At 42.8% G+C, this 14998-nt stretch overlaps 1 protein-coding gene across 2 annotated transcripts in view; it reads left to right on the top strand.

Moving 5' to 3' along the window:
- SYT14 (synaptotagmin 14) overlaps positions 1-14998 on the top strand; it is a 107516-nt gene that overhangs the window by 17458 nt on the left and 75060 nt on the right. For both annotated transcript variants that reach the window (XM_069954313.1, XM_069954314.1), the window contains exon 2: positions 2958-3005. In XM_069954313.1, coding sequence (XP_069810414.1) covers positions 2958-3005 — 48 coding nt within the window. The remainder of the gene's footprint in view (positions 1-2957; positions 3006-14998) is intronic.

Raw genomic sequence — 14998 nt, 5'->3', positions numbered from 1 at the left:
CCACCTTGGATATGAGATACTTCCATGCATATTGGATTTTGGGTTCGTCCAACACTCATTAATGTGCCTGGGCACCTTTACTATTGATTTTGGTTATTACCCATTGTATATTTGAGGACCCCTGGTATTATGTGTATAATGATTGATGTTACGGCCCTGAGTCCTAGATCCCATTGAACATATGAAGCACATGTGACCGTACCGGGTTTGGGATGTGTGGGCACAGTTTGGCGGTACACTCATCTGGGCACAGCGGTGACATTGCACAGGTCCATGTGTTCCAGACACAGATGGCACTGCATTGTTTGTCTCGTACGCTCATCGCATGCCCTCCCCAGGGACACCCTCCTGTTGGATTCATACACATTTAATAGGGAGATGGAGGCCAAATAAACACCTCATTATGGCTGCTCTGGCTGTAGACATCAAACCCTCAGCTCCGAGCCACAGCGGCATACACAGGAGGATTGTGGGACTAGTGTGCCTTATTACACAGGTTTCAGGGCTACAAAAAGCCATTGTGTGTAAAGCCTTAGGCTCTCCTACTACAACTCCCAGCATCCCCTGACATACAGCCGCTCAGATGAATGACTGTCCATGTAATACAAGGGTGGCTCACGTGTGCCAAAATGGGATCTGCTCATACAGAGTGGCTCTGGCAGGTGACCCACACCCGGCACCGGAGTAAGTGGTGGCATATTGCTAATATAAGCCATGTATTGCTGATGAATGGCGGTATGATTCTTACAAGGAAGTAGCCTCCGCTAAGAGGTTATTCGGGATTAGAAAAAAGCACAGCTACTTTCTTGCTAAAACAGCACCACCCCTGTCCTCAGATTGTGTGTGGTATTACAATCCAGGTTCATTCACTTCAGATCACATCTATCTATCTATCTATCTATCTATCTATCTATCTATCTATCTATCTCCTATCTATCTATCTATCTATCTATCTATCTATCTGTCTGTCTGTCTGTCTGTCTATCTATCTATCTATCTATCTATCTATCTATCTATCTATCTATCAATTATCTATCAATTATCTATCTATCTATCTATTGGTACATTTACACAGCGATAATTTGCCCAATCGATTTTGAAGCAACAATTTGGTTTTTATAACGATCAGCGTTTAGACGAAGAGATAAATCATTAGAAAAATCGTTATTGTGATCGTTTAAGATCATCTCACACAAAGGGTGAATCTTTGAAAGACTGTTTACACGAAGCAATCTATGAATTTTTAGTAAGCAACCAATGACATGTTTGATAAGTCTCCCCCCATATCTATCTATCTATCTATCTATCTATCTATCTATCTATCTATCTATCTATCTATCTATCTCCTATCTATCTCCTATCTATCTATCTCCTATCTATCTATCTATCTATCTATCTATCTATCTCCTATCTATCTATCTCCTATCTATCTCCTATCTATCTATCTATCTATCTATCTATCTATCTATCTATCTATCTATCTATCTCCTATCTATCTATCTATCTATCTATCTATCTATCTATCTATCTCCTATCTATCTATCTATCTATCTATCTCCTATCTATCTATCTATCTATCTATCTATCTATCTATCTATCTATTATCTATCTCCTATCTATCTATCTATCTATCTATCTATCTATCTATCTATCTATCTATCTCCTATCTATCTCCTATCTATCTATCTATCTATCTATCTATCTATCTATCTATCTATTATCTATCTCCTATCTATCTATCTATCTATCTATCTATCTATCTATCTATCTATCTATCTATCTCCTATCTATCTCCTATCTATCTATCTATCTCCTATCTATCTATCTATCTATCTATCTATCTATCTATCTATCTATCTATCTATCTATCTATCTATCTGTCTTAGAATCAATCATCATTTCAATATTTTTTTTTCTTGCTTTCTTTAATCTTTCTTTCTTTCTGTCTGTTATGTTTTGGTGATTTCTCACCCTCTGGGTCATGCTCCGCCCCCTTTAACCCTGCACAGTAGTTTATCACTTTTGCCCGGAGTGTTCCTTTAAATGTAGACGTAAAAGTAACATATAGAATAAAAGCTGAGCTATGATGTATCATCCTTAGAGAAGAAAAAAAAAACCCTAAATAATGGCCATCTAAGTGTGTGGGTATGGATTTTCTTTGACGTTCACAATGAGTAATGACCCATAAAGTTTATGAGGTCATCGCACGGTATAGATTTAAGGGTGGTCGATAAACATAGACTTTTCTTTTTCTTTCATTGTTATAATTACAGTCGCATAGGACTTCAGTGTGCCCCTGTACAGCGGTGTACATGGGGGGGGGGGGGGGGGGCTGTCTGTAGCTATATACTAGCTACAATCGGTATTATACATGACAGCACTGCAGTAGGGACCTTGATGTCTTGTTATTGCTTCTGCCTTGGAAGAGTGCAGCTGTGGGTATAGAATTCTTTAGATCTAAAATGATATACACTGTGTAATACATGTTGTAATTGGTATGTGTGACAGTATTGTTAATTTTTTTTTTACCAGTTATTGGTGACAAATGACCTGACAAAGACTATGTTCAGTGTTTGAACCAAATTTGTTGGTCCAACGTATAAAAAAAAAAAAAAAAAAGTATACAGCTTTAGAAGATTAAAAATATTGTAAAGTTTTATGTCTGTAACCGCTATGCAGACCAGTGAGTCTCCATGGTTACAGACTACAAATGAACTCTTTGTAGTCTGATCTATAGCAACGCTTCCTTCAATGTGTCCAATACTTTTTGATATTATACCTTTAGCAGATGAGTAGGAAATTGGTACTTGTTGGAAAGGAGTAAAACTGCAGGACTACGCTGTTTTTTTTGTAGTCTGTAACTATGGAGACACATAGGACAGCATAAAATGATAACCAATGCCTGTAGAGAAACCCCTTTTTAATTTAACATTTTTTTTTGTGTTGATATTTTGTAGGTGGGGAGAGAACATGTGGAGTCCATGAACTAATCTGTATTAGGAAAGGTAAGTGTTGTGCTCTGGTTTCTCGTCAGAACATATAAAACTTTAAAACCACTCTGTACCCACAATCTGACCACCCCCAAACCGCTTATACCTTTGGATAGCTGCTTTTAATCCAAGATCTTTCCTGGGGTCAGTTCGGCAGGTGATGCAGTTATTGTCCTAAAAACAACTTTTAAACTGGCAGCCTCCTCCCCACCCTCTTCATCATTAGGAATGCTACTGGAACATTTTCTCCTGTCTGAACATTGATCCAGCCCATGTGCTGTGCTGACACAGGTGATGAATAGTAGAAAATCTGCCTGGAGCATTCCTAATGATGACGAGGGCGGGGAGGAGGGACAGAGAGGGTGTGCCACCCTAATGCATACACAATCTAAGCCCCGGCCGTTGGGCAAGGGGCTGCCAGTTTAAAAGTTGTTTTTTAGGACAATAACTGCATCACCTGCTGAACGGATCCCTGGACAAAGCTTGGATTAAAAGCAGCTATCCGAAGGTACAAGTGGTTGGGGAGTGGGGTGTCAGATTGTGGGTACAGAGTCGCTTTAAAACTTTCCCGTATTAAAAAAGGAACAAAACTGAGTTTTCTTGCAATTTTTGTCTGCTTAAAGAAAAAAAAAGAAAAAAAAAAAGAAGAAGAGATAAGTGCTTTTGACGTATACGTAGTAAATCCAGGCTTCTTGTACAATGTAGAATTTGGCTATAAATTAATGATCTAACCTGTTTCTTTTGTATTGTTTGTGGTCTATATTTGAGGTGGTGTTCGATCTTTTTTCCCCTTTCCAAAATGCATAACCTGAAATATGTTCCTGTATTTGGCACTGTAGTTATAGAGGGCAAACAGACGGCAAATGCAGCCGTATAAACGTTTGGGGACCCATAGGCATAAGTACATACACCAGTGATTCTCCGCCTCCTTGTTTGGTCATAGTGGAGTTGATATTTAGAGACTTTCCTAACCACGACCAAAGAGATTGGAAGCAGACAGGTCCAGTGACCTTCCTGTCCAAGTGTCCGATAGCAGCCGCACAGTTTGCCTCTACGGTACGTATGCTCTTCTTCACCTTGGTGTTGCCAGTACAGTAGGCATACCAGCAGCTCTCTAGCATTAGAAAAAAACTTTATATGTTGCAGAGAAGTCTGGGTGTTCCCCATCATTCCCTAAAGTAGGCTGCGAGAAGTGTGCAGTAATGCGCTTCATTCCTTGACACCCTGCCCTTTTCTTATTGCTGATCAAGAAGAGTTCCTTAAGGCCCTATTACAAAAAACGATTATTGGCCGTATTTGGCTGTTGCAAATAAGCGCATGTTTGCTCCTCTGCCTTGCACCGTGTAAAAGGGGCTTCAGACTTAGGGCCCTATTACACCAACAGATTATCTGACAGATTTTTTTAAGCCAAAGCCAGGAATGGATTTGAAAAGAGGAGAAATCTCAGTCTTTCCTTTGTTATCTGTTCTCTGTTTATAGTCCATTCCTGGCTTTGACTCAAAAAATCTGTCAGATAATCTGATAGGCCCTTAGGGCCCTATTACCTGGAGCAATAATTCAGCCGATTATCCCTCCAGACAACGATCACCCAATTAAATGATCATTGGTTCATCGTTTCTTTAGGCCCAGACCTAAAATCATCGGCCACCAACCATTGAACAAACAGTTAATACATTATCTGTCCACTTCCCCGGTCTTCTCCTGCACTCTGCATGCGTTCCCGCACTGTGACTGCAGCTTCAGAGCGGCCTCCCTGAGCTGACAGGCTGCTCAGCCAATCACTTGCTGCGGCGTCCCCGGCCGGTGATTGGCTGCGCGGTCTGTCAGCTCAGGCTACTCTGAAGCGGCAGCTACGGGACCAGGAAGCATTCAGAGCGCAGGAGAAGGCCAAGAGGTAATGTATTAACTGTTTGGGTAAGGGCTGCATGGACATTGCTAATAATATCCGTGCAGTCCTTGTCAAACAGTTATCGGACCATGTAATAGGCCCAGTAAATGAGCGCCCATCTAGCAGATCAGTGCTTTTTTACGATTTAGATCTAATAGGACCCTTGTGCAACAAGCCAGGGACTGAAGGACACAGCTGCGCACTTAGAGAAACTTGACTGATAAACTTAATGCAGTGAGTACTGGTTCTCATTGAGGAGAGTTAGCAAGAGTTTTACAGGCAGTGCTGCATGGGAACAAGTATGCAAATTAGCAAGGGATAAAGCTGTCTCTCTGTTGCCACCTATAGGTAGCTACCATGTCAGTCAATGTCCAATACATGGAAAACCCTTGAAAAATGGCCGATATCCCTCACTAGGTTACAAGAATCGGACATTGATTTACATGGTAACTAAATACATATTGCCCATATGTGAATACTTCCTAACCCAGGTAAAATTTTATGTCTTTAGAGGGATTTTCCTCTATGTCCTAAATGATGACAGATGTGATTGGGCGTCATTGTCCCGTAAAGCGAGTGTTGCATCGTGGTGGGGCAATTAGCAGGAGCGGAATACGATATTTCTTCACACCAAACAAATGGAGGATACAGCTGTTCTCGGCAAAAAGTTTCTCCTTTCTCCCTAATTATGTATCGTACGCCTGAAGATCTCCTATTGCTTGTAAAATTTGCGCTCTCGTCCCCCCCTGCGGCTGAGCTTTTCTTTGCATTATGCTTAATGGACTGGACTGTTCTCGCTGCCTTTCAGGGAGTGGTTTTCTTTCTTTGATAAAAGCTGACTAGTACATTCTGCTCTTGTGTAGCGAACCGTAGGATTATAAAAGGACCATACGATGCGTAACACTCTGCAACTAAACATAAAAGATCACCGCGTTCCTCAAACCTTGACCGGCCAACCAAATCATATTCATATTACAGATGTTTTACTCTTTAAATAAAATTACAACCAAATGGCTGAATTCTAAAGAGATTTAAAAGGGAACCTTCTTCAGACTTATTGTTTTAAGGTTTTAGTTTTAAGGCTATAGACAGTTTTGTACTATTATTTTTTTTTGTTGTTGTTGCTTAATGAATCATTTTTTCAAAATAGTTTCCAATAAAACATTCTTACTATTTTGCTACTGAGATGAGCTTTGTGGTTTCTCAGTATGAGAGATAACAGCAGAGAGGAAGAGGGAGCTATATGGGGCAGCTGGCTGTAGAGAGTTGGGAGAGCATACATAGAGGGTTACTCATACAGGAGATTACATAGAAGGCTAACATGGAGAGAAAGCGGAGCACCCACAGCAAACTGTAGAGGAGAAACTAAGCAAACTGTAATTAAAGATGTATAAAGTTCACACAATGTATGTTTTGTATAAATCATGGCCGTTGTGTTCAGCGGTGAATTGGGATGCGGGCGCACATGGGTGCAGCCGCATCTGAATTCACCAGAAGTGAAGATCATCCGGCTGGTAGTGCGGTACCAGCCGGGATGATCATCAGTAACACAGGCCGTTCTGTGACCCGGCCATATCACAGGACAGCCGGTGTTATACGTAGTGTGAACCCGACCTAAGGGTGTGTTCACACTAAGGAAAAGAGGTGGAAATTCCGAGCAGAATCGCCACCGCGGACTCCGCTTGGAATTCCGTCTGCCTTAGGGTCCTATTACACTGAGCGATTTTTAACGATTAACAACTAACGATTAACAATTGCAAACGAGATTCTTTATCGTTAACCTGAAATCGTTCAGCAAAATACACAGAACGATAATCGTTAGTTACAATCATTACTATGATCGTTATTGCGATCGTTACTATGATCATTTATTCCTTCTGATCCCAGAAAAACAATGAACAATGTGCAATTACACTGAACGATTAGTGAAAAAATGTGGAACTTGAGCGAACGAATGTTAAATTACAGCAAACGATTAGCGAACAATTAACGATAATTTTAGGTTCAGATCTAAACCAACGATTGACGACATACGAACGATTTTTCGATCGTTGCCTGTAATTACACAGAACGATTATTGTTGAAATTCGAACGATTTAACGATTTTTCGCACGATAATGTCTCAATGTAAGTATAGGGCGCCTCTGCTCTGTGCTGCTCTCCACTGAAAGAATTGAGGCACCTTATACTTAACATTGAGACACTGAGGTAAGCAGAATTCCGAGCGGAGTCCGCCGCAAAGATTGTGCTTGGAATTTCCGCCTCTTTTCCTCAATGTGAACGCACCCTAATAAGTACAAAGCAAATATAATTTTTTTTTTCAAATGTGTCCATAGCCTTTAAATTTCCATGTCATTGTTTCAATTAAAAAATGTACAATTTTGCCAGTTTTGAAAATTTTAACCCCATTTCCTGCTTGAGCTGTGTGAACTAAACTTGGGTGAGCATTTGTTATTATTATAGGGAGGAATACGCTACTTGTTATAAAGCCAGAGGCAGATAATGCAGGATTGCACCCCTACGGGTTGATGTGAAAATCTGAGCTCCACCTCCCTGACCTCTGCACAGGATGCAAAGCATGTCCGCACCATTGTACCATAGAAGTCAATAGGTTAGGTTACGACTTTGCATTTTTATGTCCAGGTACTCATGGTAAATCATTGGTATGTCTCAGTATGTGTCACGGCCGCGGCGGCGTCCCGTGCTCGGGGCCGCCGCCGCGACTCCTCTCTCCCCCATGCAGCAGCCGGTGTCCATAGGCAGGGACCCGGCGCTGCTGTTACTTCGGCCTCGGGGGGCGCCTCACCTCTCCACGCTCCTGTCCGTCGCTGTGCTGGCCGGCACACGCGTCCCCGCCTCCTAGGGCGCGCGCGCGCCGGCTGTCTCAGATTTAAAGGGGCAGTGCGCTCCTAATTGGTCATGCACACAATCACTCCCTATAAATTCCAGCCCTGCCCCACTGCAGGTGTTGGAGCCTCTACATGCTTCCCATAGCGTTTGGCCCAGCTCCCTGTTGTTCCTGATTCCTGTCTGCTACCTGGTCCTTAGTCCTTGTTCCTGATTCCTGTCCGCTACCTGGTCCCCTCTCCTTGTTCCTGGTTCCTGCTTCCCCGTTACACCTTAGTTCCTGTGTTCAGCCTGTCACGTGCGGTCTCACCTACAGACCATTGCCTGTACCTTCTCCTGCCTATTGCTCCTGCCACGCCTCGCCTGCCGTCACCAGCAACCAAGCCAGGGGTAGCGACCTGGGGGTCGCCTGCCGCAGCAAGTCCATCCCGCCTTGCGGCGGGCTCTGGTGAAAACCAGCGGCCCCTTAGACTCCGCTCCCTGGTGAGGTTAGTGCCATCGCTGGTGACGGTCCAGTGGATCCACTACTCCAGGCGTTACAGTATGTAACAAATGTAACAAAGACAGAATAAATAGTTATATAATCAAAACAAATTAGAAATAAAGGTGGTAGCTGATATACCCCATGGCCAAAAGTATGTAGATGCCTGAACACCATAGTCACATGAGTTTCACATCTCATATAGGAGTTAACATAGAGTTGATCTTTCCTAGTAAGAACAGCTGTTAATAAGGTTTTGTAGCATGGCAGTGGCAGAGGATGACTAGGCATTGACTTTACTGGGCGAAATCCCAGTGAGGGTTATTAGAGTGACCGTGGAGGGATTCCTATTGATCATTAGACTGGACATAGACTAATCCCCAGTGGGGGGTCATTAGACTGGCCATGGACAAATCCCTAGTGGGGGCCATTAGACTGGCCATGGACAAATCACTAGTGGGGGTGATTAGACTGGTCATGGGCAAATCTATAGTGGTGCTTATTAGACTGGACATGGGCAAATCCCTAGTGGGGGGTCCGTACACTGGACATAGACAAATTCCCAGTGGGGATCATTAGACTGGCCATGGGCAAATCTCTAGTAGGGGTCATTAGACTGGCCATGGGCAAATCCGTAGTAGGGGTCATTAGACTGGCCATGGGCAAATCCCTAGTGGGGGACATTAGACTGGCTATGGGCAAATCCCTAGTGGGGGGTCATTAGAGTAGCCATGGGTAAACTCCTAAGGTCATTAGATTGGCCATGGGCAGGTAGAAGTGGGCATGGCTGTAATATCTCACCACTTCCAGGAGTCTTCAACTCCAGACACGACACTGGGTCAAGTAGAATTGTAGCTTGTACCCTGCATACAATGTCAAGCACTGAGGGGCTGTAAGTGAGGGGTCTTATGCAGCCTGGGAGTGTACATAGACACATAGCCTCGACTACACACGTATATATCCACTAAAGCTGTCCGCCACGAGTTGCCAGCCTGTCACTTCGACCTGACTTTAAGCTGTTGTATATTATGAGTCCATGGCCGAAGGTCTAAATCTCACCTTACCAGCTGTAGGAAGCAGAAGCGCTCACATCCCTGCAGGGCATATACCTCATCAGATGACGTGCTCCTGCCATGACACATAATCCTTAAAATATGGCTGCCCTACCAGAACACCTATGCGTGGCCAGTCTTGCTACAACTCAGCCATTGTTGGGTTAAAAGCAATGGCTTAGCATCCTTTCCTTCCCCTTGGGATACCTCTAAAGCTGTTTCCAGAGGTGCACTTATTATTGGCATGTCTGGATTCGGACCAGCGTGATCAGTGGGTTAGTGCTTTTAGCGCTTTTATTGAAAGTCCAAATAATACTGCATGCGGCGCTGAGCGGGTTTTTTTTCTTACTGACAAAGCTTGCACGTGCCTATTATACAAATCCGCCGCTGCCTTTAAAAGTGGAGGCAAGAATGGCAAGCTGTTAGCTTATATAACCACAGCTGGCAGACCCTTACGTGCAATTACGATTATTTGCGGCACTGAGTCTAATACATGTAAATCTCCATGCATCGCTTAGTAGTAGAAGACATTTCTGTGCCTCTTACGCTATCCATGGAGTTGTGACACTTATTAGAATTGGCTTTTTTCCAATATACATCACTTTTCTATCTACTTTTTTTGTTCTTGGATTACCTGAAGAGCCATTTTAGGCTTTGATTACATGGTTATTAGCTCCCAAGATCCCTTCGATGCTATCGCAAAAACAAGTCTTTTCAGTTTAGACAACCATGTAAATGTTTTTGAAAATCAGATGTGGATAGAAGAAAGGAGAGGACTTATAGGCAATGGTATATAGGTCCCATAACCTCATCCCTTTGTGTCTAACAATCCTTTGAAATTCATTCATTCTAGATAGTAGGAAGCTGCTTTGAAGGTGGCTGTGGGCCATCCCTATCTTCTGGTTGCTCATATGATGTGTTCTTCTAAATTATTTTATTGTATAAAGTTTGATGCAACTGTGTGCAATGACTACTAGTGTTGTGCGGAAATGCCGAACTGTTCGGGTCGAAACGCATACTGTTGTAACTATTGATGGGTCTGCACTGAATATATGAAAGAAAATTATTGGTGAGTGCCGAGATTTTCTCTACATCGATCTGTGCTTGTCATCTGGAGAGCATCGGTCCATGGGAAAAGGCTCTTAAAGCAGTTATCCCAAAGGATATCTAGTAGAGATGAGCGAACCTGGAGCATGCTCGAGTCCATCCGAAGCCGAACTTTCGGCATTTGATTAGCGGTGGCTGCTGAAGTTGGTTAAAGCCCTAAGGCTATGTGGAAAACATGGATATAGTCATTGGCTGTATCCATGTTTTCCAGACAACCTTAGAGCTTTATCCAAGTTCAGCAGCCACCGCTAATCAAATACCGAATGTTCGGGTTCGGATGGACTTGAACCCGAACCCAGTTCGCTCATCTCTAATATCTAGCTTATCGGTTGTGGGGGTCTAATTGCAAGTCACTTGTTCCCCAATAGAATGGAGCGGCAGTACATATGCTTGGCCACTCTTCCATTGACTTTCTGTGGGACTTCTACACTTAGTCAAGTACAGGTCTTGGCTATGTTCAGAAGTCCCATAGAAAGGCAGTGGAACAGTGGTCAAACATATGTACGGCCTCTCTATTCTAGTAAAGTGCTGCATGCAAAACCACAATGTATATATTGTATTTCATAAAATAAAGTGCTAATACCTCCTATAAACCTCCAAAAAATGGCAAATGATAACCTATTACGTGACTATTGTCCCATTCCAAAATATCAGGAAACAGGCAGCATCCATCCACACAGCAGTGTAAAATAACAAATAGTATCACATAAGATATCACCCAAGATCCCAGCGGGCTGCTCCACACCAAACCCTACGCGTATCGTCACTCCAGAATGGTGACTTCGTCAGGGGCCAATTCTGGAGTGACGATACGCGTAGGGTTTGGTCTGGAGCAGCCCGCTGGGATCTTGGGTGATATCTTATGTGATACTATTTGTTATTTTACACTGCTGTGTGGATGGATGCTGCCTGTTTCCTGTTTTTTGTAAAGGATGAATTTATGTTTAATAAAATAATATATTTTCTGATTATCTGTGGGTGCACAGTGTTTTTCTGTTTTGTATAGTATATTCCACAATTGCAGAGATCGGAGGTATAAAATATTGCAATAACTGAGGATAGAGAACATTCCCACTATTTGGACCTTAAACAAAAATAAAAAGGGTAAGAGATGACCCCTTTAATATGACACATTAGACACCAGTGTTCCAGTCTTGGGTTATGGGGTTAACCAGCTCCTTTTTCCCACCTCGGCGGTATCCTTCTGTGTTGGTATTCTCAGTCGCCTATACTACATAGAAACTCCTGTTGACTCACAGAGACAGATTTTTAGCATCAAGAACAGCGAGCATTAGTAAACAAGTCATGCTAAAATTAATCGTGATCACAAGTACGGTACAGCGAGCCATCTGTTCCCGAGAAGTCAGTTTAATAAAGCCACTCAGAAGATCTGGGCAGAGTCACTGTGCCAACAAAGTTTCAGAGAAGACACAAGGAAGGAAAAGGAGTCTGGAAAGATAACTTCACTCGTTTTTTTTTGTGTCATTACAAGATGCTAGAGCAGTCATAGGCCACTTGGGACAAATTGACGCGATAAAACGATCATCAGCTGAGGATTGGACCTAAAATTGCCGGGCGCCGACAGCGCATTGCTATGTGTAATATTGATTAGAGATGATCGAACATCGGGAAATGTCAGGTTCGATCGAACGCGAACCTTCTAGAACCTTCCGCATTTGATTCCCGATGCCTTCCCGTTCCGTGGGAAGGAAGATACAGCCCAAGTACCGCCTGGAATACAGGGATACAGCCAAGGTAATAGGCTGTATCCCTGTATTCCAGGCGGAATCCAGGCTGTATCTTCCTTCCCCATGGAACGGGAAGGCATCGGGAATCAAATGCGGAAGGTTCTAAAAGGTTCGAGTTCGAACCTGACATTTCCCAATGTTCGATCATCTCTAATAGCGATTTGCGGCCGACGGCTTATGATTGCCCAAACACCTGATATCTTTCCTCACCCCACTCCCGCTCTTCTCTCCTGTGCTCCGCAGCTTCCCGATCCCAGTGGCTGCAGCGTCTAAGTGGCCTGTCAGCTGGTGGTCCTGGACAGTGATTGGCTGACGGCCTGTCAGCTGACAGGCCGATCAGACGTTGCTGCCGCCGGGATCAGGAAGCTGTGGAGCACAGGAGAGAAGACCGGGAGTGGGGAGAGGTAAGGTGTCAAGTGTTTGAGCAAGGGCCTCATGGACATTGCTAATGATGTCCATGCAGCCCTTACTGTCCTATTATCAGGCCGTCTAATAGGTCCATTAAATGTGTGTGCACATAACCTGAACCTGTATTCTCTCCTGTATGGTTTTCTCCTTAGCCTGTTAGTAAGCGGCGGTCATTTTTCGTTACTTTGTGGCGGTAATAATTGACAGCCGATGACGTGCTCAGACCACAATGAATTGAACGCTCCTTTAGGTAATTACATTAGGAAAGTGAAGGATACTTAGTTTCAGATGACTGTAGCTCCCGCTGTCAAGTTACATTTATGTATCAAGTGTTGTGAATACCAGGTGTACGCGGCATCTCGCTGTTATCAGACCGCGCACCTGGCTCTGCCGCACCATTACTTATGTGCAGGTCATTCGACGTGAACAGATTTTTTTTGGGGTACTTTAGACCACATAGGAAACTATAAGCACATAGGCTACATTCACACAGGAGGGATATGCTGCAGATTGGTACCAGGCAACTGTATACGCTTTTACAAATCAGATCCATGTTTCTATGATCCAAAGTTTTTCTTGTAAAAATTAAGGGGGTTGCAGATTCTTAAAGGGGCTATACAGGATTAAAAATTAATGGCTGTTTTGCTTTAGAAAGGCTATGACTTTAAAATGGCTATCACTCATGACTAGGGCTCTGGAGCTGAGCTGCAATACCAGACACAACCTGTAGACAGGGGTGCTGCTGTTTTTATAATAGTTATGCTTTTCCAATCCTGGACAGTCCCTTTAAGTCTGCAACTGGTAAGTTCTATCGCAGTTTGAGCAAAAAAAAAAAAAAAAAAAAAATTTAGCAGTTTATCCTCCTTGAGTTCAATGGAGGAAACACAATCTGTGCAGTGTTGCAGATTTTGCTGCGGATTAGGCCGGGTTCACACTACATCTTTGCAATTCGTTGTTTTCATCCGTTTTTGCAGAAAACGTATGGAAAAACGGATGCATTTGTGTGCCTCGATTTTGATCAGTTTTTTCCATTGATTTCCATTATAAAACGGATCGAAACATACCTGTTTTCTTTAACATACTTACAAAAGTACTTGACCTTAATTTTGTGTAGATTATTATTTTTTTTAAATAATGGAAATTAATGGAAAAATGAATTAAAACGGATGAAAATAAATGGTAGTGTGAGCCCGGCCTTACCTGCAGATCTGCAACAAAATCTCATTTCAATTTTTAATTTAAAAAAAAAAATCTCATAGGAAATCAGCAGGAAATTTTATATGGATTTGTCTTGTGGATTCCCCTGTATAAATCTGCAGCACATTTTACCTGTATGGAACTCATTACAGGACCTCCATCTTAGGACCCTGTGGGCACAGATTGTCTTTTATCACCCATCCCATAAACCATATGTTAAATGCCTTGCATATCATGCTCAGAGCTGCAGACAGAGTCAGATAAAACTAATTTCATTCTCCCAAGTTCAAGTCCCATAGTGGCCAGGCTGAGCTGCAGTATGCTCGCCTCTTCCCTCCCCCACTTTTCCCTGCCCTGAATGATAATGTACAAGGTTTCACAGCTTACAACACACTGAGCCTTGGACATTCAGGAGGGTGGGATAGAGAGAAGGCATGCATGCTGCAGCTCAGCACAACCTGTACGATAGAGCTGATAAGTCACATGTAACTTTAAAGCGTTTTCCATATCTCCTATTAGGAGATGTGGGTTAAAGGGGTTCTCTGGTGTCTGAAAGTTATACAGATTTTTTATTTACTTCTATTTAAAAATCTGCTGCTGTATATTCTGCAGGAAGTGGTATTTTCTTTCCAGTCTGACACAGTGCTGCCACCTCTGTCCATGTCAGGAACTGTCCAGAGCAGGAGAGGTTTTTCTATGGGGATTTGCTGCTGCTCTGGACAGTTGCTGACCTGGACAGAGGTGGCAGCAGAGAGCACTGTGTGAGATTGGAAAGAATACACCACTTCCTGCAGGACATACAGTGGCTGATACGTATGGGAAGACTTGAGATTTTTAAATAGAAGTAAATTACAAATCTATATAACTTTAAGTTGATTTGAAAGTTAAAAAAAAACAAAACAAAAAAAAGAGTACCCCTCTCCGTATACCAGTCGACTGCTTGTGAAATAAAATACAATAAAATACGGCAGAGGTAGATGTAAAGGTAAATACCTTGGAAATAATGTGTGTTATATTTTGCTGAATGGCTGATCACTCTGTAGTATATCTATTGTCAGCCCAGGCTCATTCTCCCTCTGACCATTGTCTAACCACAGTCAGCGCCAATGAAATACATTCAGGAAGAGGACGGCTGCTGGCGATCAGGTTACCACATCTCCCTTTGTTTCTGACGCTTATAATATACACGTTCTGGCAAGCAGTACCCATACAACACTAGAGCGTACAGTATTATAATGGATTGGGCTTCTTTAGACATACACAGCTGTGTTTTATATGGC

Source organism: Dendropsophus ebraccatus, chromosome 15 (genome assembly GCF_027789765.1).
Source record: "Dendropsophus ebraccatus isolate aDenEbr1 chromosome 15, aDenEbr1.pat, whole genome shotgun sequence".
Taxonomy (NCBI): Eukaryota; Metazoa; Chordata; class Amphibia; order Anura; family Hylidae; genus Dendropsophus; species Dendropsophus ebraccatus.
The sequence above is the reverse complement of the archived record's forward strand: the minus strand, read 5'-3'. Positions and strand labels throughout refer to the sequence as shown.